Genomic DNA, 27011 nt, shown 5'->3' with positions numbered 1-27011 from the left:
TGCTGAAGATAAGGCTACCTGGCAGACCGGGGGCTTTCCTTGGCAATTTGGGGGGTGCCCATACAGCCTTTTCAGGCCTCCCCTGGGATGTGGTTAGGTTTGTATCCACAACAGCCTGACTACTAGCTGTACTGCTTTGTTTGAGGCCTCGGGCAAAGACTCCACCCAAGCATGGGGGAGGGAGGGTGAGAGCTGATGCTGATGCCCGAGTGGGTGGGCATTCAAAGACTCCAGTGGGGCAGACTTGATTACCATGTGGGGGTGGAAGCTAGCAAGGGACATCAGGCCAGCTGTCTGCCTTGGCTGCTGCCGATTTCCCTCTTCCTGTCCTTGCCAAGTGGGCACCCTATCTTCAGAGAAGCTCACGGGTCGACCAAATGGGCTTCCTTAGCCAGGGAGACATGTGGTTTCTTGCTTTTTAGGACAAGTCTAGTAGGAACTCTCCCTGCTAGCCAAACCAGGCCTTCTTGTTCTCCCAACTGGCAGAGACATCCACTGGGGTCTCTGTCCCACGACCCAAGCAAGCATCTTGGAAATGAAAGCAGTAACCCCCAGAATACAGCTTCTGGCAAAGGTCACAGGCCCTCCAAAATCAAGGCTGGGTATATTAGAGATGGTTTTATAGCATGGATAGACTAGGAAACCAAGCTGAGATCCCCTACAACCTGGTCTCGTCTGTAATCTGAGTTAGGGGTGGTCTAATTCATGTTCATGACATCCATGTCTCCTAAGGCTGGGACAGCCTCCCTTTTGTGTCAGCCCTCTGTCACTGAAACTTTGCTTGTGCAATCCTTGACAATTCAGAAATCCCTGAGGAGGCAGTGAGGTTGGAGCTGAGGGAGCTGGGGGACAGGAAGGCCCAGGGCCTGCTTTGGAGGCTCTTCCTGGTGGTATGGGGACCCCTGGAGAATTTACCACTTGTCTGTTTACTCATTTGTAAAATGAGTTCAATAATCCAGTTGTCCATTGAGGGCTCTTACTAAAGAAACACATGACCTAAGGGGTGGGGTTAGTATCTGATGGTTAGCTTGGACCCCATCCACCCTCCAGAATGATCACAGAACTGGGTGCTGTTGGGGATGAGGGGAAACAAAGACATGGAAGGGAAAGCAGGCCTTTCCCTCAGAGTTAACAACTATGGCGAGAAGGAAATTGTGTGTGTGCGAAGCGACCTGAGAACAATCCCAAGGCAAGTGTCAAAACCCCAGATTCAGTAAAGACACCAAGGGAGACATTCCAAATGGAGGCTGGAGAGAGAGTGGGGGCAGCGCTTCACCAGGGAAGCCACCTGCAAGAAGATGTCACGGCCAGCTCAGGCACAAAGCTGGCAGGCTTGGCCCTGGTGAGCAGCCACCCTCAGCGTCTGGGAGACACTTCAGAAACTCTTTAGGAAAGCGCCTCTCTGTCCCAGTGCAGCCAGCTTTCCTTTTGGAGGAATCCATCCCTCCCCTTCAACGTCTCCCCCATCAGGCTCTTCTCAGGGGGTCCCAGAAAATCACACCTAGTCAGTCAGTAAGCACAGCTTCTCATTACTTTTTGCTTCTTCCAGGAATTTCTAGCACTTCTAGAGTGAGATTTTGATGATGTCTCGACGCAGTCAGCGCCTGAGCCATCGTTACCATGTTGATGATGATGGAGGCAGCAGCAGCAGCAGCAGTGGAGGAAGTTCCCTGGTGGCTGGTCAGCACACTGCCTTCAAGGACAGTCCCTTAAGGTAAGCCACTCCACAGCGGCCCTAGGTCATCTTCCAGATCACAACCACTCAGGGCAGCCAAGGGCCTGGCCAGCTTCCATGTGCACCTTTCTTTCCTGCCCCCATCTTTGGTGGAAACATCACTCTAGTGCTTTCTTTCCCCACAAATGCGAGAATTTCCTGTCCCCAGCACCGTCTCTTCCCCTTCTACCCCAACCTGGGCTGCTGCTGCCTTCACTCTCTGAGAACAGGAACTAGGGAGGGGTGACTTTGAGCATTGAGAGGGCCAGAAACTGAGGCTTAAAGCTGGGCAGGGAACAACCATCATGTGGCCCAGTACCCACGGTTTCTGGGGTGAGCTGCAGGGCCTAGCAAGAGCATAGGAAGCCATGGGGGTGATGGACCTGTGGGGGAGGAGACAGGTTCAGGTGGCTTTAGCTCCTCTTGTACCTCATCATGGTGGTTCCATTTGGAAAGAGGCCCTGCCTGGCCCATGGGAGCTGGGGATTTGTTCCAATGTTATAAAGGATTCATCTGTTGAAGGAATAAGAACAGAAGAGGGCTTTGGGGATCATTTCTTTTCATCCTAGAAGCTCCTTGAAAGTCTCTTCCTCCTCCAGGCCTTTCTCCCCCTGTTTTTCTCCTGCTTCATCTCCTTCACCCTCTTTCCTTTGCTCTTCATGCTTGGCGCCCCCCAGGATTCTGAAGAGGAAATCTGGCAGTGTGAAACGCCTCTCACCAGCCCCTCACCTGGGCCCTGCTTCCAATCCTCACACTACCTACTACAGTGAATCAGTGGTCAGCGAGTCCTACGTCAGGGGCCCCCGGGTCGCCTCGGTGGACAAAAGCTCCATCCTACAAGATCAGCTGAACAGCGATGTCTACTGGAGTGAACGTGGTGAGCTCTGGCCAGAGCTTGACAAACCCGAGGGCTTGGGCTGGGGAGAAGGAAGGGAGCTCCTCCCTGTCTTCTAAAGATTCCTAAGGAGGCTAGTGTCTGTTGGGAGTTACCTTACTCCTCCAGGTTGGCTCATCTCCCTGGATCCTCCCAGGTGGGAGATCCTTCCATTCTCCTGAAGCCCCTCAGTCCCATAGATGGCACTTTTCCAGATCTGGCTGACAATAACCATGCCTCCTAAGGCAGAAGGCCACCTGGTTTTGTGCAGCCAATGAGCTAAAAATCATCTTTACATGTTTCAGTAAAGTTCCATTACACTTAAAAACATAAAAAGTGTTCTTACCTCATACAGAAATAGGAAGGGGGCCGGATTTTGCCCTTGTGCAGAACTCCATTCCTGCCCTAAACCACATGGGGGGGGCTTCTGGGTTCAGACCCCCAAAGGGGTGGGAAGTCTGAATTCTGAAAAGTTCTGCCAGGTGTTCCACCTCTGGCAGCTGCTGTTGCTGGAAGCCTGAAGCTCCCTGCTTATCAGGCACCTCCATGCTCTGTGCAGGTGGGGACTTGGTGAGGAGGAGGAGAGGCCTGGGAGGTGCTGAGAAGAGTAAGATCAATGGACTGAATGAGGGCAAAGTCACCTATGATATCTATGGATCTTCCTCAGGATACTCCTCGGAGGATGACTCTGCAGGTAGGCAGCACTTCCTGCCTACTGGAACTCCATCCCCTGGACGCTGCCCCGTGTACTTTGAAGGGTGCCCCATCCAGGGGGGATGGGGAGAACATAGATTTCAGATAAAAGGATAGAGAACTCTGCAGTCTGGCTCCAGGTGGGGGTTTGGAGGTTGGGAGGGCCCAAGCCTCAGCATGGTAATGGGGATGCCTGAGGCCCACTTGTGTCTCCTTCTGGGTGGCTCCTCATGTCTTCACTTTCCTGCAGGGCACACACTTATGGACCAGCCTGGCTCAGCATCCTCATTAAGGAATGCTGCCTCCCAAGTTGGCGCTTTCTTGTGGGTGGCCATCACTTTTCCAGGTGGGTTCTGGGAGTGGGTGGGCACACTGCCCAGGGCAGTCCCTGCTGTGGGCCCATAAGAGCTTCCTCATTCCTATGCTGGGGCACACCAGGCCTGGGTGCTAACCCTAGGACAGTGTGTGGAGACAGGCTTTTATGGCAGGATCCCCAGGCACAGCTAGAAAGCCTTGGGAGATTCAAGGAGCAGCTGCAGAGTGGGCAGGCTGGGAGCAAGCTAACTCTGGGATAGGAGGGCGAAGCCTTTGAACCCCTCTGCTGGGACTTTTACAGGTTGGCTCTTTGGCCTGTTCTACTGGTGGCTGGGCACTACCTGCTACCGCCTGACCACAGCTGCCTCCCTGCTGGACGTCTTTGTCTTAACCAGGTCAGTGAGGCCTCCCTGGGCTCTGCCAGAACCAAAGAACCCATGCTTGAAAAAGCTTCACCACGCTTGAGCTCAGTTCAGCTTTTGAGACTTTTGTGCCATGAATCTTATGACAGAAGGTCAGGTCAGGGTCAGGGGTGTGCTGGAATCAGCTGGAACCAGCTTGAACCTGCTCCTGAGTGTCAGCTACCAGTCAGGGCTCCTCTGGGTATCTAGACTGAAGAAGAAGATGGGACAAGTTGTGTGTGCCTTCACCTCCTTCAGAACTGCTTGTTAACCCTTCCCCAGCACATGCCAATCCCCATGAGCACAGGTGCTGCTCTATTCCTGAGTATCTTGGAGGAGCTGTCCCCTCAGTAGTTCCTGCCTCTCATCTCCACTGACTCTGGTGGCTTCACCTTGGCCAGTTGGAAAGTCCTGAGCTCCCAGGGGTTGTAGTCTCTTCCCAGTCCTTCGGGTAGCCAGGCCATCCTTACAGTTTCTCTGTGGGGGGTCATGTCCAGGTTTCCAGGCAGCCTCCAGGGCTGTGTCCAGGAGCCTCTAGAGCAGGGGTAGGGAACCTGCGCTCTCCAGGCCACATGTAGCCTTCTAGGTCCTGGGGTGCAACCTTTGGACTGAGGCCAAGTTTTACAGAACAAATCCTTTTCTTAAGGAGATTTGTTCTTGGAAGTCTAGATTCAGTCAAAGGGCCACCCTTGAGGACCTCAAGTGCCACATGTGATCTCCAGGCTGCAGGTTCCCTATCTAGCTCTGGATTCTTGGGGCCACAGGCTAGGCCCAGGGAGACTAGCCAACCTTGTCAGGGCTTACTCCTTCCAAGTCCCAATTTGACAAGCACTGAAATGATTTAGCCAAAAGAAGCCTGCCCAATTCACTAGCATATAAGCACATTCCTGAGAGCCCTGGGAGGGAGATGCCTTCCACCAGCCCTGTCACCTTTCATAACAACATTCACACATTTGACCAAGGTCAAATTTTCTCCTTCCACTTGACCTCGAGGGCTGTCCATAAAAGCCCAGAGCTCCCCATCGTAGCTGTCCCAGGGTGGGGGCACACCCTTTGTTGGTTTCCTCAGCAGCTCAGGGAGGGTCGCACAGGAATCTGGTGGGGAAGACCAGGCACTAATGTCTCCTCCTTCATCCCCATGAAATCCAGGAGCTTTTCAACTCTGAAGAAGTTGTTTCTGCTTCTCTTGATGCTGTTGCTTCTGGCTTCGCTGGCTTACGGTGAGCCTTGCTGAGTCCCCAGGGCACCCTGCCAGCCCAGACAGACAAGGGCTTGGGGGCAGGGCTGCTGAACGCAAGTCTGGAAGACAGAGCTTTGAAGGGGAGCCTTTAGCCTTTAGGGGAAAAGGGACCCAGGCCTTGTATGGGAAAGTTCTTGTGCCTGAAATGGGATAGACGGCCTGTGTCTCCTCCTCTTGATCCAATCCCACAAGCCTTTCTTGTGCATCTTCTGTATGCAGGCCTCCCAGACTCATGCTGCATGCCTACTATGACAGTGCTGGCTTTACATGGGTGTTTGATCTGCCCCCTCAGTGGTCACTGTCAAGGCACTTGAGGGTGGGGGAACTGGTAGAAGAGCTGAGTCCACAATGAATGGGTTAGCTGGGCAGGACACAGCCAATGCCAGCTCTGGAGGCCTTTGCCCCTTCTCACTGGGGAGAATGGACAGGGTGGTCCTCCCTGGATGGTCCCAAAAGAGCTGTACTCTGTTCAGGAACCATGACATCACTTACCCCCTACTATGAGATGAAGCCCAGCTTGGGAATGGTGACACCACAAGCTGTCAGTTACCAGGACCTCTATTCAGCTGGCATCTCCTGAAAGCACTCTGATCCTCCAGAAGAGACAGGGCTGTATGTGGACCAGGCTTGGGACCAGGAGGCAGGACTTCTCCATGTCCTCTCCCCAGCTGCTTCTTGTCCCTCATTTTTCTCATAATCCAAAAGTGTGTAATGACTCCTGAAAGGATCATGAGAGATGCCTTTCCTGAAGGGTCTTGCCTTCCAGATCATGGGGCCCATAATGCATGCACCTTCCTTGGGCCAGGGTCTGAGCCCATGTGGATGTGACACTGCCAGACACAGTCCAGGTGTAGGTCCTCATCCTGGACATGTTTCCCTTCTGGTGCCTCAGCCTCTGCCTTCATTAGCCTTTCCTCCCATGTGCTAGGTGCTTGGTATTTTTACCCCTATGGACTACAGACATTCCACCCTGCTATGCTGTCCTGGTGGGCAGCAAAGGGCAGCAACAGGAGAGAGGAGGTGTGGGAAGCAGGAGAATCCACCCCATATTTCCAGGTGAGTGCCTGGGTGAGTGCCAGGAACACTTTGTGCAGGACAGGCAGACAGTCTGCTCACAACCAAGTCTGTTCCAATCAACCCCAGAATCACTCAGTCCACTACCATTTCTTAAGTGTGGCCTACTGTGTGTCAGGCACTGTGCTAAGGGATGGGAATTCAAAGAAAGAATTCAAACCCAAACAAACAAGCCCACAGTCCCTGCCCTGAAGGAGTCCCCGAGTCATGAGGAAACAACTAGGTACAATGGAGATCTACCAGGACAGATGGGAGTGAAGCAGTAGAGGGAGTTGGCTATGCTGTTTCTTCTATGGCAGCCATACAGACTATTACCATACCATCTTTGAAGACAGTTCTGGCCTGGCAGGATCTTCCAGGTGGTGTCCTCTCCTAGCGCTGTCTTTGAAACAGCTCTGCAGCACTATGAGGCATCAGAGGAGGGGGAAGCAGGATTAGCCAGAGGAAGCTGCTTTTGTTTCCATTTTGTAATGAACAAAAGTCTGTTTTATTTCCCTTCTCCCTCTCCCACCCATTCAGAAAAATGAAAAGCAAACCACTTGTAACAAATGTGCAGAGTTAAGCAAACCAGTCCCTTTTTGGCCATGTCTAAAAGATCTATGTCTCCTTCTGCCTCCTGAGGCCATCTCTCCGTCAGAAGTTGGGTCATTTTCCAGAAAAGTACTTGGTCACTGCATCGATCAGAGTTCTAAAGTCTTTCAAAGTTGCTTCTTTGTGGTTCTTCTCACTCTGCTCTGCACCAGTTCATACAAAGTCTTCTCAGGTTTCTCTCAATACCACCTATTTCATTGTTTCTTAGAGCACGGTTGTATTCAATCCTTACACCATAATTTATTCAGCTCTTGCCCAGTTCGGGGGCAAGCCAGTAGTTTCCATTTCTTTGTCTTTGCTGTTTGGGTGCCAAGTGTGTGTCATGCAGAAGATAGGTCATTCATCTCAGTGGTGACAGTCTCTTCTTAATGGTCTGTGCTGTGGGGCAAGAGATGAGAATATAAATCCAGGCTATAATGAAGCCTTCATTTAGTAACCTCGATTTATCCATGGATTTCCATCTCCAAACTCATCAATCTTTGCACCAGGGCCACTCACAAGCAGCATTAGGAGACTCTCTCACCTTGGATATGCAGATCCCTGGGGAGCCAGGGTCAGAAAACCTGGGCTCAAGTTTGAGCTTTGCCACTTGCTAGCTTTGGGACCTGGGGCAGTTCAATGCCAACCTCTCAAGACTCAGCCTCCCGCGTTCCCCCGCTGCCTTCAACTGAAATCATAGTTGCCTCCCCCAAAAGGCCTTCCCTAACACTTTGTCACACAGTGAAGTGATTCTGGAGGGGGGGGGGTCTCCAGAAATTGGTAGCAGAGCCCAGACTATCAGAGTTGATCAAGCTGGGAAGACTTGAAGGCTGTGTGCAGATCCTGGTGTCTGCCCACCAGAAGCTTGGCCACCAGGTGATTGGATTTGGGGAGTCATGATGACTTGGGAAGCAGATAAAAAGACCAAACAACCTTTGCCTTCTGCAGCCACCTTCTGGTTGTGGACAGAGGTCAGGGGACCTCAGAGAAGGACAAAGAGTACTTGGTCTCCCTCAGTCCTCACACAGTCCAACCACAGTCTAAGTGGTTGACATTATTCCAGTGTAATCTGAGGGGTGACATGGAGTGGTGGGATAAAGGACATGGCTCTAGAAACAGCAACAGATGAGGTGCTGGATGTCAGATGCACAATGAGGTCCACGATTTTGGACACAGCCAGTGTCAGAATTTGATTTGTCTGACTTCTCATGTCAGCTGCAAGGAGTTTTTTTTTCAGATGTGGGGGGGAAAACAATCAGTGGAATGATCACTCACAGGCAGAAGAATTTGGAGGAGGCAAATCAGCCTCAAGGATTAGATTTCATCACATTTTTAAAGGCAACTAAAAAACCCCATAGTTGCTATTCCAAATGAGCATAAGGCAACAGAGGGCAAAGGAAGTCCAGGAGGAAGCTGAGAAGATCATTTTGTCCTTGTGACCCCAACACTCGGCATAGCCTGTTACACTTAGTGGGAGTGTATCAGTGTTTGTTGGCTGTCCTTGTACTAAGTCCACAAAACAACGTGCAAGGGAAGAAGACACAACTATTATTTGTCAGTAAGAAAGTCCCCAGGCACAGGATACATGATCAGCACCAAAAGATGTCACAACGAAACCAAAGGACCATCTTCACGGAATGAGAAATGCTGGTTACACGAATCATTTCAGCATCAAGGACCAGATCAGTGACTGGGCCCCACAAAGGTCAAAATCCAGCAAGTTAGAAGAAAGGGGGACAAAAGGGGAAAAAACATACCGTACAGCTCCAACAGCTCCAGTCCTTCCTCTTCAGATGTGTCAACCACTCAGGCACGGCAAAAGGAACACTGACTCATAGCATCGTTTCCTAAGGATGTTTGACTGCTGCCCCAAAACATCACATTCCAGTGAGAAGGCCAGCAATCCTAGAGGCTGCCTCCCTCAGAGACCAGCGGCTCTTGGCAAGCAAAGAAACCAAAGGCAACACTGGATCTGAAAATAGGCCACTGGCGCAAGAGAAGAAGAGGGTGGTGACTAAAGGATACAAACAGTGGCCCCGTGAAACGGCAAACATCAGGAAGGGCCCTCAGCCTCCCTCTTCAGCTCAGTCCTGAGAGTGGAGGCCCCCAAATTCTTGAGGCAGCTCCTTCCCCTTTCAGTGACTCACCTTGTTAGGAAGCTGTTCCTGCCTCTGAAATGTGCCACAACTTCTACCTTGCCAGGACAAGCAAAGCAACTCTAACCCTGTCCATGTCCACAAAGTCTGAAAACCATTTTCATGTCTCCTCATCGTGTTGTGTGTTTCCAAAAGTTTTCTTGATATCATTGGTTTTTACTTAACCTACCTTTCCCAGTGTGTCTTCTCAGAAAGAGAAGCAGGGAATTTGGAAAAACCCTGCAAAGCTTGTGTGATCTACTAGTGAAAATCATTTTGAATTAGGTACATCTTTACACACACACACACACACACACACACACACACACACACACACACACACACACGCACACATCCCACTGACTTTGAAGACTTGTCTCTAGCTTTTGCTTTCATGTGACCCACCTTGCTCAGTGTATCCTTCCCATTTTGCCCTCCCACAGAGCCAGCCCTTAAGCAAAAGAATAAACCAAAAAGGGGAAGAAAAGTTCAGCAGAACACAGCAGGCGAGCCCAGCATTAGATGCAGGTTCCCTGCCAGTATTTCCCACCCTAGCCAGGACGGGAAGGGAAGAAGATCCTCATGTGTCATCTCTGTTCTTTCCATTTCCATGGTTGTCTGTGGTGCTTGTTTTCTTGTTCTCCTCATTCATTTATTCCACTTTTCCCCAGTTCATGTAAGTCTTCTAATTAAGCAGAGTTGTGGCTTCGTACAGCATAGTCATATTTCCTTGTATCCATAAGCCACTCCTCTGTCAATGAGTTCTTTGCTACCAAAGAACTTTCTTAGTGGTTCAGTTGGTATGGCACTGAATAAGTTAATTTAGGTAGTTTTATCATTTTTATGCTACTGGCTTGACCTACCCACGAGGAGTGAGTACATCTCCAACTGTTGAGATCTCTACGTATGAAGAATGTTTTGTAATTGTGTTCATATAGTTCCTGTGTGTGTCTTGGCAGGCAAACTCTCAGGTTGTATACAGTATACAATTGTATACAGTTATTTTCAATGGAATTTCTCTTTCTATCTCTTCCTGCTGGATTTTCTTGATTAATGTATAGAAATGTTGATGGTTTTGATGGGCTTCCAACTTTCTTTAAGTAATTGTTTGAACTGGTTTTGTTTTAAACTGGTTTTTTAGATGACTCTCTAGGGTTCTCTTGGTAAACCATTGTATCATCTACCAAAAGAGATAGTTTTGGTTCCTCATTGCAGTTTTTTCCCTTCAGTTTCTTTTCTGCCTTATTGCTATATCTAGCAGTTGCTGTAACTGGTACAACACTGAATAGCAATGGTTGGCAATGGACTTTCTTCCTTTACCGTGATCTTACTGGGAAGGCTTATCCCCATTACATATCATGCTTGCTCTTGGTTTTAGTTAGATAATACTTATTTTAAAGAAGACTCCATTTATTCCTGTGCTTTCTAGTGTTTTTCAACAGGGATGAGGCATTTTGTCAAAAGCTTTGTCTGCACCTGTTGAAATCATATAAATTTGTTGTTTATGTTATTGATATAATCAGTTACATTTATAGTTTTCCTAATAATTGACCCAGGCCCAACTTCTTGGTATCAATCCAGCTTGGTCACAGTGTCACAATATATCTTTGTGATATATTCCTGTAATCTCCTTTCTTAGCATTTAATATTTTTCATCAATATTCATTAATGAAATTGATCTATAGTTCCCTCTCTTGGGGAGACGTGACTCTCCTTGGTTTGGGTATCAAGATTATATTTTTGTCATAGAAAGAATTTGATAAGATTCTATCTTTACCTGTTTTTCAAATCGTTTATTTAGTGTTGGAATTGATTACTTTTTAATCATTTGGAAAAATTTGATTTAGTCCTGGGGTTTTTTCTTAGAGAGATCATTTATAGCTTGTTTCGTTCCTTTTTCTAAGATGGGGTTATTTAAGGGCTCTGTTAAACAGGACTATTTACATTTGAAAAATTCATTTCATTTAGATTTTCATTTTTATTATTGGCATGTAGTTGGGCAACAAAGCTCCTAGTAATTACTTTTATTTTCTCTTCATAGATTGTAAATTCACTGTTTTCATTTTCTGATGTAATAATTTGGTTTTCTTTTGTAAAAATTAAATTAGCCAAGGATTTATCTATTTAATTGTTTTTCTCAAAGCTTATAGTTTTATTTATTAGTTCATTGGGGTTTTGTTCTTTCAATTTCGTTCATCTTTCTATCGATTCAAGATTTTAATTTTGGTGTTTAATTGGGAAGGGATTAATCTGTTGGTTTTCTAAATATTTTAGTTGCATGTCTAATTCTTTAATCTGTTTCTTTGTCTCTTTGATTGATGTAAGCATTTGAAAATATACATTTCCCTCTAAGTCCTGCATTGACTGCATCCCCAAAATTTAGTTATGTCATTGTCACCATGAAATTGTTAACCATTTCTATGATTTGTTCTTTAACTCATCCATTCTTTAGGATCCATTCTGTAAGATCCATTCTTTTTCTCCAACTCCTCTATTTGTGTATCTTTCTGTTTCAAGCATATTTCTTGTAAATAACATATTGTTGGATTCTGGTTTCTAATCCATTCAACTGTATTCTTCCATTTTATGAGTGAGTTCATCCCATTCCCATTCACAGTTGTGTTCATTAAATGTATATTTTTTTCCATGCTATTCTTTTACACTCATCCTTTTGTTTTTTACTCTGTCCCTTCTTCAGTAGTCTTTTGTTTCTGACCTTTGCCTCCCTTAATCTATCCCGTCATTCTTCCCTCCCCCTCACCTTTCTCTTAGACGCTTTTCCTCCTACTTCTCCTTGCGTAAAATGAATCTCTCCATCTCATTGTGTGTGTATGTGTATTCTTCCCTCTTTCAACCAGTTCAGATGAGAATAAGGTTCGTGTTGCCTGTTCCCCTCTTCTGTCCCTCCCATTGTATAAACTCTTTCTAGTGCACCCCATTTATGAGATAACTTTCCCCATTCTTTCTCTCCTTCCCCACAACCTTCCAGTGCATTTCTCTTCTCCACCCTTCCATTCTTTTGAGATCCTCACAACATAATACAGTCATTAAGGTCGCTATCTATTTAGACTGCTTCTAGGACCCGTGGTGATCATAAAATTCTGAAGTGGTTACATGTATCATCTTGCCACACAAGGGATCTAAACAATTTGCCCTTTTTTAGTGACTTGTGATTTCTCACTCATGTTCACCTTATTATTCTTCTCCTGAGTTCTGTGTTTGAATGTCAAATTTTCTATTCTGTTCTGGTCTTTTCATCAGGAATGCTTGAAAGTTCTCTATTTCAGGAAGGGTCCTTATTCCCCTGTAGGACGATACACAGTTTTGCTGGGTAGTTTAATCTTATTGTGGGCTCTAATCCTAGATCTTTTCCACTCCAGAATATGATATCCCAAGCCCTGTACTCCTTTAATGTGGAAGCTTCTAAATCTCATGTGTCCTGACAGTACTGGATTATTTCTCTCTGGCTATTTGCAGAATTTTCTCCTTGACCTGGCAGTTCTGGATTTAGAACAGTTGCTGGGAGTTTTCATGTAGGGGTTTCTTTCAGGAAATGATTTGTGGTTTCAAGTTCTACTTTGCCCTCTGATTCTAACACATCTGGGCATTTTCCTTTGTAATATCTTAAAATATTATGTTGAGCTCCTTTTTTGTTCCTGGCTTTTGGATAGACAAATGACTCTCCAATTCTCTCTCCTCAATCCATTTCTAGGTCATTGGAGTTTTGTATGAGATCCTATACATTTTCTCTTGAATTGATTTTATTTTTTGTTGTTGTCTCCTAGAGTTATTAGCTTCTATTTGCTCAGTTCTAATTTTTAAGGAATTCAGTATTTTTGTGCCTCTTTTACTAATTATTCATTCTTTTCTCATATCTTTCTTGTACCGCTTTTTAAAAATTTTTCCTCTTCCACTCTTAAAATCACTTTTTGTTCATTTTTATCTCATTCTTTAACTCTTCTAGGAATTCTTGTTCAACTCTTATCCAATCTACCCTTTTTCTTGGAGGATTTGCTTAAAGATATCTTCAAGTCATTGGCTTCTTCTGTCTTTCTGTCTTGAGCCATAGTAGCCCTTTGTGGTCAGGTTCAGTTTTGTTTACTCATTCTTCCAGCCTATTTCTTGACTATGAACTTGATGTTGGCATTGGGCTCAGCTCACCTCTGGGCTTTCTTAGTTCAGTCCGCAAACTTTCAGTGCTTCCATAGTGGTGATATCTGTTCACTGCTATTCTTGTCTGAGTTGTGCAAGTTCCTGACTCAGGTTTAGGTCTTCTGGCTTGCAGGTGCTGGAGTTTCTGTAGAATGTTATTGGACTCAGTCATTGTTAGCACACTTTGAGGTTCTGCAGGTTCAGAGGGACCGAACTTATTGACTCTTCTTGCGCCTGGGTCTCCTACCCGAGGTATCCCACTGCAGGACTAAAAGTGAACATTGAGCCCCCAGCTGTGCTCTGGGGCTCAGGTCCAGAACCTCTTTGCAGAACCCCTTTCTTGATCAGTGCTCAGCTAGGGCCTCGCTCACTCATAACTGCTCCTCTCAGCCTAGAAGAGTCATTTGGCCCCCTTCATGCTCCCAGGATAGCCTGGGATCTGCTCCTGCTCAGGGATTCAGTTCTAGCCCTTTTACCATCCTTGGGCAATGAAATGCTTCCCACTGTCCTGGCTGCCATTATGTTGGGCTCCTGGCCAGCCCCCACCTCAGTGTCCACAGCTCTCTTATTTCTTAAGCTTCCCTGGGCTGGAGAAATGACACACAGGGATGTTTTCTTGGCTTTCCTCATGAGAATGTGGTCTGGCACATTATCTAGATGGTTAGAGAGGAGGTGGGCTGGGCTCATCAAAAATGCCCACCCTCCCTCTGTTCTCTTGGTTCTGCCCCTGTGCTGTGTGGTTGGTGGGGAGGGGACCTTCTGCATGCTTAGCCTCCTTTGTACCTCTTGGGGAGGTCTCTGACCTGGCTTTTTGCCCTGAGCTCTCCCAGCTTCTTTGCCATTTCGACCCTGGTGACCCTGGCCCTCCCTCATCACTCTCCTGGCTCACTGCCGCAGTGTCCTGAGTGGCCTCCCTGCCTTCAGTCTGTTCTGCACTCTGCTCTCAAAGGAACTTTCCTTAAGAACAGAGCAGACCAAGTGACTTCCCTCCTCAGTCAATGGCAGGGCCTCCCCTTTGCCCCCCAGAGGAAAACAGCCCCACCCTGTCTTTCCAGCCTTAGCCTCATTGGTCTTCTGTACTCCTTTCACACTCGGTGACCCTACCCAAATGGCTGCCCCCATGCTGAGAATTCATTCTGGTGCTCTTTCTTCCAGTCAGCCTGTCAACCCACATGTATTTATTAAGCACTTCCTCAGTGCCGGGTCCCGGCCTAGGGGACACAGGTACACAAAATGAAACCATTCCCATTGACCAGGAACTTCCATTCTCAGGCGGAGACCAACAATGCTTACGTTTTTGTAAATAGCGTAAGTGTGAAATGAAGAAATCTGCCGACAGCAGTTAAACGACCTGGTGGCTTTTAATGTCCTTGTCTCCTCCATTCAAATGGAAGTTCTTCGTACACAAGAAAGGTTTCCTTCTTGGTCCTTGTGTTCTCAGCACTCAGCCCCACCTCGGGCACACAGTGGTGCTTAACAAATGCCCAGTGCTCCTTGTTCCTCCTCCTAAGAGACTTTTCATCTTTGTGTGTTTTCCTCCTTGTTCCCAAGGCTGAACAGCATGTCCTGTCCAAGGTTCATGCCCTAGAAAGGCGGCTGGAAACTCTGGCTTCTGAATACTCTGCACGTTGGCAGAAGGAGGCCATCAGGCTGGAGTTGCTGGAGCTGCAGGGGGCCAGTGGGAATGGAGGTGGAAAAAGCCTGAGCCACGAGGATATTTCAACTCTCCTGGAGGGCCTGTTGAGCCGATGGGAACCCACCCTGAAGAAGGACTTCCGTAGGGACACCACTGCCCACATCCAGGTGAGGAGAACGCTCTGCTAAGAAGACCAGGTCGGCAAGCCCAGCTAGTGGAAGGCATAGAGGTCTTGAGGTGAGGCAGCACTCTGGGCTTGGCAGGACCTGCCAAGTTCTCTGGGTCTTGTTGAACGCCTGTCTCCTTTTTTGTGGTCTCCAGGAAGCACTCACCACCCTCAGGGCAGAACATCGGCAAGATTTGGATAATGTTCTAAAGAAGATTTCTCAGGCATCCCAGGTAATCCAGAAGCTCTGACGCTTCTGGAGGCAGAGACACAGGGGATGGAGGGCGGGGGGGGGGGGGGGGAATGAAGGGGGGCGGGGGGGGGGGAGAGGGGGCAGAGACGTCTTGGGGGAGGTCACTTGTAGCTGGAAATGTTGGTGCTGCTGTCAGTAGACCTAACACTTGCTTACAGGTTTCTGGCCAGATTCCATACTTGTATGGGAGCATATTCGATTGACTCATTGTCCCTGAGAGCTCCTGTCTGAGGACTCTGGATCCCCTTGTCCGAAGGATAAGCAGAGAGCTTACTGATCTAAAGCAACCTAAGCCTCCTCCTGTAGCTCCTTTCTGGAACCCCTTTCCTGTACTGAGCACATCCATGCATGAAGACTAGGGAGGGATAAGATTGTCAATGAGAAGACTGTAACTCAACAGCTGAGTTTGAAACTCTTTTCAGGGACTGAGAAGTGACCTCACCACTCTAGGGAAAGTGGTTCATGCCTAATCTCAGCTGAGTTGGGGTCTCTGTCAGATGCCTCCTCTTGGTGGGATGATAAGAGAGGAGTCCAGTCTTTGAAAGGTCTAGCCCAAACTCAAGGTCAAGATTTCTGGAGCCCAACAGTTTGCAGAGACTCAGATCCTCCTTAGCAGACAGAGGGTCCACCCAGAGGAGACAATGAGTCCCCAGAGTGTGGTTTGGTGTTTTCATCAGTCTCATTGTGCCATCATCTTCCTTACAGGAGCTGGAAAGCTGGGTGCTCCAGCTAAAATCTGAATGGCAGAGGTAAGGCCCCAAACTAACTGGCAAAGAGAAGAGGAGGGAAGGAAGGCTAGAAAACTAGACCAGAGAAAGCACCACTGAGATTCTCTGGGGGGGTGTCAGTAGAGCCAGAATACTTGGGTTAGCATGTCCATAGGATTAATCCCAGCTGGTAAGGACCTCAGAGAGCAGATGAGGGTCCTGAGGCCTGGGAGGGAAATGACTTGCCCAGGGTCACACAGGGAGTAAATGTCAGGGAAGACTTGCACCCAGATCTCTGGTTCTGTTCTTTCCCTTTGATAGTGGTTCTGCTTGACTCTATCCTGTGTCACTAGCCAGTGGCTGCCCTTCCCTTTTCCTTTTGTCACTGTCTAGTTTGGCCCAAGAAGCCCTCCAGGAAAACATATTAAAGGCTATGGGTCCACTGGAGGCCCAGCTGGCTGGCCTGAGACAGGAACTGGCAGCCCTGAGCCAGAGACAGGCTGCAGCGGCAGAGGAAGTAGACCTTTGGCCACAGAAGATGGCAGCCCTGCGCAGTGATGTGAGTCCTCCAGTCCACCACTTAGACCACATGTGCCCCTCTCTCCAAGGTGGGCTGCCTGAGCATCTGCCCAGGGAGACCCAACCCTCTAAGGTGTCCACTGGGGTCCAATGAGATCTTTTTTGGTAGACCTGAAAGCAGTGGGAAAATGCCAGTCACTTGGTTCACAACCGTCCCTTCCCTGGCACCAGGAAGACATGCATAGGCTCTGAGCTCTCAGAGTCTTTCTAGACACCCCCTCCCCAGGTCCCCTGTCCCGGCCCTCTTTCTTCCTTACCTCTACTGTTTTGTGGATGGTCTCTGGTGGTTTCTAGGTGGAGTCTCAGTTCCCAGCCTGGATCAGTCAGTACCTTCTTCGAGACAAGGGCGCTAAGGCTGGGCTTCTTCAGCTGGAGGAGGTACAGGCCCAACTTCGGGACCTGGAGCACAGAATCCTCACTCAGGTGGCAGAAGGGCAGGTCAAATCTGCCAGTGAAGCTGCTGCCAGCCTGAGGCTGACCCTTCACAAGGAAGGAGTGACTGGGGTCACAGAGGAGGTGAGGCCTGCCCCATTCCCTGTCTGCCTGTCGGAGGTCATGGGTTTGCCCTGAGAGGAGCCTCCAGGGAAGGAAGGGGAAGCCCTGGCAGAGCAGGTAGCACACGTGGCCCTCTGGTGAAAGGGCTGGGCCAGTTCTGCAGGCAGCTAGGCCCATGAGTCCATCCATGCCTGTCTTTTAGGATGTGCACCAGATTGTGAATGAGGCCCTGAAGAGATACAGTGAAGACCGCATTGGGCTAGTGGATTATGCCCTGGAGTCCTCAGGTAGGTAGCCTGTAGAAAGCCAGAGGGCTGGGGACATGATGGTTGCCCATTAAGGGACAGCAGGAATTAAAAACTCATGATGCCCCTTATGGGACGGGGCAGTTGAAGGGCTGATGCCCTGGCAGTGACCCCTCATCTTCAGGACTACCTCTGTGTCCTGCCAGCCCTCAGCTGCCCCCACCTCACTTCTCTCCCTCTTGTTCTTTCAGGGGCCAGCATCATCAGTAGCCGCTGCTCAGAGACCTATGATACCAAGACGGCCCTTCTCAGTCTGTTTGGCATCCCCTTGTGGTACTATTTCCAGTCCCCAAGAGCCATCCTCCAGGTATGACAGAACAAAGGGCCCCCAGCTTGGCTCTCTGCCATCTCCCACCTTCTGTGGGGGCTGGGCTCTCAAGGTGGGAGGATTACACAATGGAAATCTATTCCATTGGCTGCCCACCTGACTTGTCACCTGACTTGTCTTCTGCCCACAGCCAGATGTTTACCCTGGCAACTGCTGGGCATTCCGGGGCCCCCAGGGCTTTGCTGTGGTTCGATTATCTGCCCGCATCCACCTCACTGCTGTCACCTTGGAGCATGTACCCAAAGCCCTGTCTCCCATCAGCAACATCCCTAGCGCCCCCAAGGATTTTGTCATCTTGGTGAGTATCTGAGCCTTGCAGCTCTCCATTCCAGTATGCCTGACAGCCATTTCTTAACAGCAGCATTGTGAGGTGAGGAATGGAAGGATGTGCCCATTTTACAGCTGGGATATTGAGGCTGGTCTCTGGACTCCACAACCAGCCCTTTCCCTGCTCCCCCTCTTCTTAGAGAGAAGCCAGAAGAGGACAGCTGACAGCAGTCAAGATTTCAATGCTGTCTCAGGGTCCTTTTATACAACTCCTTTATACATGGGTGCCTCCATGGCCAGGTGTCCCATGGGGGAGCTGAGTGGGGATGATGAGCACCATTCCCTACAGTCACCTCCTTAGGGCAGAGTTGGAATGTCCTCATAAGGAGGATGTGGGTGAAAAAAGTGGAGCCAGAGGAGAAGAAGAAACGTGTAGGGGAACAGGATGCTTCAGGACCTAAATCCTGATAGATGAAGAAACTGAGGCACCTACAATTAAATTGTGTGTCCCAAAGCCATTCAGCAGCTTAGGGGAAGAGGCAGAGAAGGAGGCCAGGGGCTTGGAGGGAAAAGGATCTGTCTACTGAGTTAGTGAGAGATGCTGGAAGGTGAGGGGACCAAAGAAGGAAACATCATGGTGGCTTTTGCTTTCTCCCCTTTACTCTCCCCAATGTATCCCCCCCTACACCCCCTTCCTCCTCCTCTTCCACCTTCTCCTCCACAACCTCCCCTTCCTTTGCCTCCCTGGATAGATCTGGATTCATGTCTTAACAGCATGACCTTTCCTCTAACCCCCTCCCATCCATCCATCCATCCATCCATCCATCCATCCATCCATCCCTTCCCTTTGCTTTTCCTTCTCTGTAGGGGCTAAATGAAGATTCACAGTCGGAAGGGGTGGCCCTCGGGCACTTTACCTATGATAATGCTGGGGAGTCCATTCAGACCTTCCACTTTCAGGTATGGAGGGCTGGCCCCACAGTGTCCCAGGGAGGCTGGTGCTCTTGAAGGCTAGATCACCAGCCATGGGGATGCTGTGGCTTTGCTAGGAGCTGCAGTTTGAGCCAGGACCCCATGGTTCTGATAGCAACCTGAGGGATAACATTCAGCCACTGAAGAAGGCCTGGGGGGGACGGGCTCTGGGGTCAGGATGTCCACCAAGGGATCACGAGCCTTCCTGACCCCAGTTTCCTCTTCCCACAGGGCAATGACACAGCCCCATACCAGGTGGTCGAACTTCGGATCTTAAGCAACTGGGGTCACCCTGAGTACACCTGCATTTACCGCTTCCGGGTCCATGGGAAGCCTGCCAATTAGCCTCTCCCCCCCAGGGCCTTTCCCCTCTTTCCCCCTTCAGCCCCTCCCCTCCCCCAGCAAGCACTTCATCCCACTTTCTCGCCCTCTCCCACACTTCATCCCTTATGGCCACTGTGACTTCTGGGAGAGATACAAGGTGGGAGCCTACCACCATGGAGCAGTTTGGCCCCACCCTGCCCTCTCTGATGGAGAGGAGATCACCAGCTCAGCTATTTGTTTCACTCCCCATCCTCTTGAGGGTCAGGTGGCCCAGCTCCCTACCAGGCCCTGCCTGCCCTCAGGAGGTGTATACACAGCTATGTATGATATCTTGAAGGTGTGAGTCAAGACATCATGAGGGCCTTATTATGCTCAGCAGCACTCAGAACCACAGCTTAGGCCACCTTAGCTTACCTTGCCCAAGAGTCTAGGTCAAAGAACTTGGTTTATTGAGGGCATGACAACTTGGGCAGTTCCAAAGGGCAGACTGGTAGACAGTCTGTCTTGGGCATGCCCCAGCAGGTGGCTAAAGCTCCCGTCCATGGTAGCATGCATAGTTCTCTTTACCATGGGGCATGATGGGGGCAGTCTTTGAAATCTGAAGTATCTGGGACTGGCCACAATTCCCTGGTGTTAAGTTTATTGGGATAGAGTCGGGGTTAGTTTTTTGGAGTTAAGGCTGGGATGGGAGGGGAAGGGCAAATTCTTTGGCCCTGCGGGCCGATTGTATTATGTATATAGATAGATATTTATATTTATACATAGATCTCTTTGTTCTTTGTTATCAGACAGAAAAGCTATGGGCTTCATTTCCGGCTTCCTCCCCCTGGGGCCCAGGGTGATATTCACTCCAGCTCCAGCTTGGGCTGGGGGGCAGGCTGTCAGGCACGGATCCTCACAGTGACATTGCCATCCTTCCTGCCTTTTACTGTAGGAGGGAAGGCAGGCCTTCACACCACAGGGCTGGCCACTGGTCCCTGAAGCAAGCAGGGGCACTCACTCATCTGCAGGCTTTGGGGGTCACCAGCAGACAGTGGCAGGCTGACCCTAGCTGGCCCTCAACCCAGTTTGCTCCCTCTGCTTCTGTTCGCTTACCAGGAAGCTGGCGTCTGAGCAGCCCTGCGTAGGAACCTACAGATGGGGTCTTAGTTCTTCCCCATCACAAAGGCTACTGTTTAATTCTTTACTTTGATTTTTTAATCAACAAATTCTAATTTATGCCTATGCAAATATAAATTTTCCCTGGGATCTGTGGCTTCTCCTTGTCCACCTGTTGCTCTTGAGGCCAACTTGGAGTAGTGGGGAAAAGAAGGTGGTATTCTGGTAGAAACTCCCTGGTTAAAGGGCGGCTTCCTTGCTGCTGAGTGAGGCCTGGGAGGGATTGTCCTGGGCATCGAGAAGGAGCTAAGCCCAGGCCTGGGCTGGGAGAAGCAAAGCTGGGTAAGGGAACCAGAGGAGGCTTTCTCATTTCTGCCTGCTCCTTTAAAGCTCACCCAAGGCCTCTCCTGGTCTTAATCCTCCCTCAGTGCGCCCAAATTGATGTTTTATACTTCCTTGTGTGTGTCTGCATATCCATACATAAACGCACACCTATCCAGACAGACATTCCTCTGTGTGCCTGCTCCATCTTTCAGGAGCAGGACAGCTTTCTAAGGAAAAGAGCTTTGTGTCTGCCTTGGTCTCCCCCATAGCTAGCACAAGGCCTGCCACCCAGCAGACACTTTATCTGAGCATTGCTATTCACTTCAACTCAGGTGTAAAGAAAGAATATACTCTACAGCCTTCTCAACAAGGGGTCACCAGCATGCCTTTGACAGCCTCCAGCAAGGGTTAAACACGTCACAAACTGCCAGCCGTCCTCTTCCACTTTCAGACAGCTCAAGTTGTTGGGAAATTTGTCCTGAAATCAGGCTGAAATCTATCTTTGGGCATCTTCCACCCACTATTCCTCGTTCTTTCATCCTGGGTCAAGCAGAACACGCTAATCCCCCTTCCACATCACTTTTCAAATAGTAGCATTAGAGAGTGGCTACTGCGTGCCAGCCACTGTGCCGAGCACTTTACAAATATCTCCTTTGATCCACACAACAACCCTGTGAGGTAGGCACCATTTCTAGACCCATTTTGCAGATGAGGAAATGTAGGCACAGAGGTGAAATGACTTGTCCAGGGTCACACAGCTGGTAAGTATCTGAGGGAGAATTTGAACTTGGATCTTCCTGCTTCCAGGTGCAGAGTTCCATCTCCTGTGCCACCTGAAGACAGTTCTCATGGTCCTCTGACAGCTTCTCAAGGGCCTTACACCATGTTCTTGGAGCCCTTCATCCTTCTGTTCACCCTTCTCTGAATGCACCTCACCTTGGTCATTTCTTTCCCACACTGTGATGCTCAGGCCTGAACACTGCCCTCTGGCTGTGGTCTCCTCAGGACAGACTTGGGCTGACCTATTACTGACCCCCCTTCCTAGATCGTAGGCCTCTCCATGCCCCTCAGGAAGGCACTGGTCATTCCAACCATCAAGTTTAACTAGTGATTCACACAGACACTGCTATCCCCTAAAATCCCCAAATCCTTTAACAGGAGCCATGGCTGCATCACCCTCCCCCACTCATTGGTTTTTCTTTTCTAATTCTTGTTGAGGACTCTGCTTTTACCTCCACTGGATATTTTCATTTGGATAGAATCCTAAATTTTAGCTAGCTGAAACCTCCTCCATCCTATCAGTCATGTGACATCTCCACCCCTCCCTCCCAGCTCTAGCATTGGCACATTTGGACAAGCACACCTTGTGCTATTTCACTGAAGTCGTTGATAAAAATGCTGAACAAGCACGGAGAAAAGGGGAGATCCCTGGGGCAATCAGGACAATTCCCCTGAGACCTCCCAGGGAGCTGGCATCAGCTCATTAGCCAGCACTCGACAGGTAGGGCAATGTAACCCGTTAACCCTTTCCAAATCCACCTGTCATCTGAGATTCAGACTTTGCTAAAATCTGACTGCACTTTGCAGAATTGCTCTGATCCAAGCAAAGACTAGCAGCTCATCAGACACCATTTTACAAGGGATCTGGGATCTTGGCAGCGTAGGCAGGAAATGCACATTTTTATCCTGTGCAGTTCTGCCCTCCTGTCACGAAAACAAACTGCTTCGTGGACCAAAGGAGAGATAGTGCTCAGAGTCTGAAAAAGTGCTTGTTCAACTGAGGTTGGAAATGGCTTTCTTGATGGAGCAGTTCCCACCTGCTTGATGAACTCATGCACCTTATATAAAGCAGTGAACAGGAAGGGAGAGTTCAGGATTCTCTGTCCAGAGTCACTTGCCCATAATGTCTCATTGAGGCACAAAGCACAAATGGGGCAAGAACATAAAATCAGGGTTACCTAAGGGACATTTAGAATAGGCTGGAGCTCACCTTGAGATGGGAGAGAAGGGAGAGTGAGGTTAATAAACCTTTGCCTCTATGCTTCTAACTTAAGGGGGGAGTGGTGGGGGGGAAGAGTTTAAAAAGGAAAGTAAGTTAATCTGGGTCCTACAATTACCTAAAGGTAACCTGTCCAATCCAGTAGGCAGAGATGCAGAGATTTTACAGAGCTCTATGGAGCCCAGCCTCTTAACAGGCATGACCTGGATGAAGATCCCGACCAGGAGACTGAGAAAGGGCAGTCAAACATGAAGGAAGAAAAACAGGTGAGGTTGGACTCATGAAAACCTGGAGAGAAAAGAGTGGGAAGGAGAAGAAGACCCTGGATTCAATCCTGGGTCCGTTACTCTTCTCTCTTCATTCTACTTCACTCAGTGATCTCATCAGCTGCCATGGATTGAATCACCCTCTCCATGCTCATGATTTCTCAAATCTACCTATTCTGCCTAAAACCCTGTGCTGACCTCCAGTCTTTCATCTCTCGTTGCTTTGTTGATGCCACAAATTGGATGTCGTGTAGATATTTTCAGCTCAACATGTCCAAAACAGAACTCTTCATCTTCCCCCTATTCTTTCCCCTCCTACCTTCCCTATTACTGTAGAGGGCACCACCATCTTCCAGGCTCCTAACCTTGGCATCATCTTCAAATCCTAACTTCTGTCCAAGGGATTGCCAAAGATTGTCCAATTTACCTCTGCAGCATCTCTTGTGGATTTCAGCTTTGCAGCACCTCTCATCAGTTTCACCTCTCCAACATCCCTTGCAGATTTCACCCTTCAACATCTCTCAGATTTCATCTTTGCAGCATCTCTGATCAGTTTTACCTCTCCAACATCTCTTGTCCATTTCAGCTTTGCAACATTTGTCATCAATTTCACCTCTCCAACATCTCTTGTCCATTTCAGCTTTGCAGCACCTCTCATCAATTTCACCTCTCCAATATCTCTCACAGATTTCATCTTTACAGCATCTCTCATCGGTTTCACCTCTCCAATATGTCATGCAGATTTCACCCTTCAACGTCTCTTGCAGATTTCACCTTGGCACCATCTCTCCTCAGGCTCACCTCTGCAGCATCTTTCAAAAACAGAACTTTCTTCTCTGATGCTGCCCCTACCCTAGTCCAGGCCTCATCTCCTGTGCACTGTTGTTTTCTTATGACTCACCATTTATTTTATTTGTACAAAGTAGTGAAGAATCATACCATGGCTGGGGGAAAATGATGTTTTAGGATTTAAACAAGTTCTTTCATTTTGAAACATCTCTTTTGAAGGCTTGGGACTAGCAATTTTAGCTCCAGCATCTTTGGGTTTGGACTCAGCAGGCTTCCCAGCCTTGGAATCACTGGGCTCTGTGTCCTTAGAATCAGACTTGGCTGCCGTGGGATCAGACTTGGTGACCTTGATGGCAGACTTGGTGACCTTAAGGTCAGTGCGCTTTGGAGCCTTAGAGTCAGGCTTCATGATCCTGAAGCCTGGACGTTTGGTGGCAACCCTAGGGCCTGGATGCTTAGTGGCCACCTTGTGGCCAGCATGCTGGGCACTCGCCTCAGGGATCTTAGCCCTAAGAAGTTTGACCTCGAAGGCCTTGGTGGCTTCATGGCTTCTGCTTGGACCTTGGGAATTGTTTGGTTTTTTTGATTTACATCTTCTTCAGCTCCTTCTTGTGTTTCTTGGCAAAGCATGTGTTTCTCAGAAACTTGGAGTTGACCCATCTCAGAGACATGTATCACCGTGACTTAGGTTTCCTGATGCCATTTCTGTGCCATTTTTGTGATTGGTTGTGGCTGGTATGGTTCTTAGAGTTAGCCATCTTTACACAACAACCTTCACTAACAGGCATTCCACCCACTAGAAGAAGTCAAAGCTAGAGACAGGATAGGTCATGCCTGCACTACTGCAGTATTTCCTGGTGGATGTGCCTCCCTCAAGTCTCTCCCTCCTCCTTCCAGTTGTCAAACTGATTTTCCTGAGGTGCAGGTCTATGCCACTCAACTCCTCAATAAATCTGTGACTCTCTATTGCCTCCAGGATCAAATACAGAATCCTCTCTGAACGAGAGTTCAAAACCCTCCCTAACCTAGCCCTCTCCTGCCTTTCCACTCATCTCCCACTTCACTCCCCACTTCTTCAATCCAGTGACACTGGCCTCCTGACTCTTCCTTGCACATGACCGTCCATCTTCCATGCTGGGAATGTTGTCCCTCCTTTTCTCTGCTTCCCTAGCTCCCTTCAAGCACCAGTTAAAATCTGACCTTCTACAAGAAGCCTCCCCCAACTCGCCTTAATTCTATCTTCTGCTGACTTTTTCCTCTTTTTCAGTACATTCTTTGTACTCATTTTTTGCACATTGTCTCTCTCATCAGATTGTGAGGCCCTTGAGGGCAGGCACCCTGTTTTTGTCTTTCTTTCTATTCCTACCTTTTAACACACCTGGTGCATGATAAGTATTTAATAAATATTTATTGACTGAATGATCCTATTAAAAGCTGCAGAGTGATGGATGGAGGATGAGGACTGAGAGGGGACTGAGAGAGGATCGGACAGTCAAGAAGTCACCAGTTTGGGTGGAATAATGAGGTTGGAGGCCAGACTACAGAGGATAAAGAGAGTGAAAGAAAGGAAGTGAATGTGCCTCTTGTAGACAAAGTACCCAATCAATAAACATTCCTCAATCCAGCAGAGGACATGAGGGACAGAAACATCCAAATGTGGTCAATGGTAACCTCATTTCTTACACAAACACCAACACATCTGTTGCATTTTTAGTATTTTTGTTATCTCCTTGGCAGTTTCGTTTTTGATATATACTCTCGGGGTGGTTCAATCTCACACCTAGATTGCTGGAAATTTAGCTTTTCCTTCCACAATTTTTCTCCGTTTTTATAAAGGCAGAGGGGATCTTTCTTCATGATCTTCCATCGCCCTAATTCAGGTTTTGGGAACGACGTCATGTTCTAAACCTGTGTTGCCCTTGGTTGCCACATTTCTCTATTTGATAATGGGATCAGGTGGTGCTTGGCTAAATATTTTCTAGGATATTTTGACCTCCTCTAGGTGGCAATTGCTTTATGTTGATTCAATTTCTGCCCTTTCCTTCCTCTGTTTCCTACTTTTCACCACTTTTCACTTACTTGAGTGGGTCAAGTTGAAGCTATTTGGATTGCATGCCATCTTATCTTTCTCTCTAATTTGGGGGTTTTGTCCTCTGCTTTAACAAGATGATTTGACTGCAAAGATTATTCAGAAATGATTCCCACATCGATAACCAATCATTTCTTATCCATTAAGATACATTTTAGGCTGAGATTGTTTGGCATTTGCCACATCCAGGGATTTCCTACACTCATGTTTTTTGTTTTTGTGTTTTAAATTAATTTATTTATTTAACTTTTAACATTCATTTTCACAAAATTTTGGGTTCCAAATTTTCTCCCCATTTCTCCCCTTCCCCCTAAAACGCCAAGCATTCTAATTGCCCCAATCACCAGTCTGCCCTCTCTTCTTGCCCTTCCCTTGTCCCCATCTTCTCTTTTGTCCTGTAGGGCCAGATAACTTTCTATACCCCATTACCTGTATTTCTTATTTCCTAGTAGCAAGAAAAATACTTGACAGTTGTTCCTAAAACTTTGAATTCCAACTTCTCTTCATCCCTCCCTCCCCAACCATTCCCTTTGGGAAGGCAAGCAATTCACTATAGGCCATATCTGTGTAGTTTTGCAAGTGACTTCCATAATAGTCGTGTTGTGTAAGACTAACTATATTTCCCTCCATCCTATCCTGCCCCGCATTGCTTCTATTCTCTCTTTTGATCCTGTCCCTCCCTAAGTGTTGACTTCAAATTGCTCCCTCCTTCCACTGCCCTCCCTTCTATCATCCCTCCCACCCTGCTGATCCCATTCTCCCCCACTTTCCTGTATTGTAGGATAGGTTTTCATACCAAAACGAGTGTGCATTTTATTCCTTCCTTTAGTCGAATGTGATGAGAGTAAGCTTCATGTTTTTCTCTCTCCTCCCCTCTTTTTCCCTCCACTGAAAAGTCTTTTGCTTGCCTCTTTTATGAGAAATAATTTGCCCCATTCCATTTCTCCCTTTCTCCTCCCAATACATTTTTCTCTTGCTGCTTAATTTCATTTCTTTAAGATATGATCCCATCCTATTTAATTCACTCTGTGCTCTGTGTGTGTGTGCGTGTGCGTGTCTGTGTGTGCAATCCTACCAACTCCCCAAATACTGAAAAGTTTCAAGAGTTACAAATATTGTCTTTCCATGTAGGAATGTAAACAGTTCAACTTTAGTAAGTCCCTTTGACTTCTCTTTGCTGTTTACCTTTTCATGCTTCTCTTCATTCTTGTGTTTGAAAGTCAGATTTTCTTTTCAGCTCTGGTCT

The 27011-nt window shown here is 48.1% G+C and overlaps 1 protein-coding gene across 1 annotated transcript; it reads left to right on the top strand.

The window, feature by feature from the left end:
* Positions 1 to 1552: 1552 nt before the first annotated feature.
* Positions 1553 to 20448, top strand: LOC140534740 (SUN domain-containing protein 2-like). Its single transcript, XM_072656153.1, has 17 exons — positions 1553 to 1714; positions 2392 to 2591; positions 3148 to 3282; positions 3532 to 3627; positions 3898 to 3991; positions 5147 to 5217; positions 6166 to 6293; positions 14720 to 14971; positions 15126 to 15203; positions 15929 to 15972; positions 16324 to 16489; positions 16804 to 17025; positions 17207 to 17291; positions 17501 to 17616; positions 17768 to 17935; positions 18772 to 18864; positions 19108 to 20448. Exons 1-17 carry the CDS (start codon positions 1581 to 1583, stop codon positions 19219 to 19221), a joined length of 2196 nt encoding a protein of 731 aa, XP_072512254.1. The 5' UTR covers positions 1553 to 1580; the 3' UTR covers positions 19222 to 20448.
* Positions 20449 to 27011: the final 6563 nt, after the last annotated feature.

This window comes from Notamacropus eugenii, chromosome 3, assembly GCF_028372415.1.
Source record: "Notamacropus eugenii isolate mMacEug1 chromosome 3, mMacEug1.pri_v2, whole genome shotgun sequence".
Lineage (NCBI taxonomy): Eukaryota > Metazoa > Chordata > Mammalia > Diprotodontia > Macropodidae > Notamacropus > Notamacropus eugenii.
The sequence above is the reverse complement of the archived record's forward strand: the minus strand, read 5'-3'. Positions and strand labels throughout refer to the sequence as shown.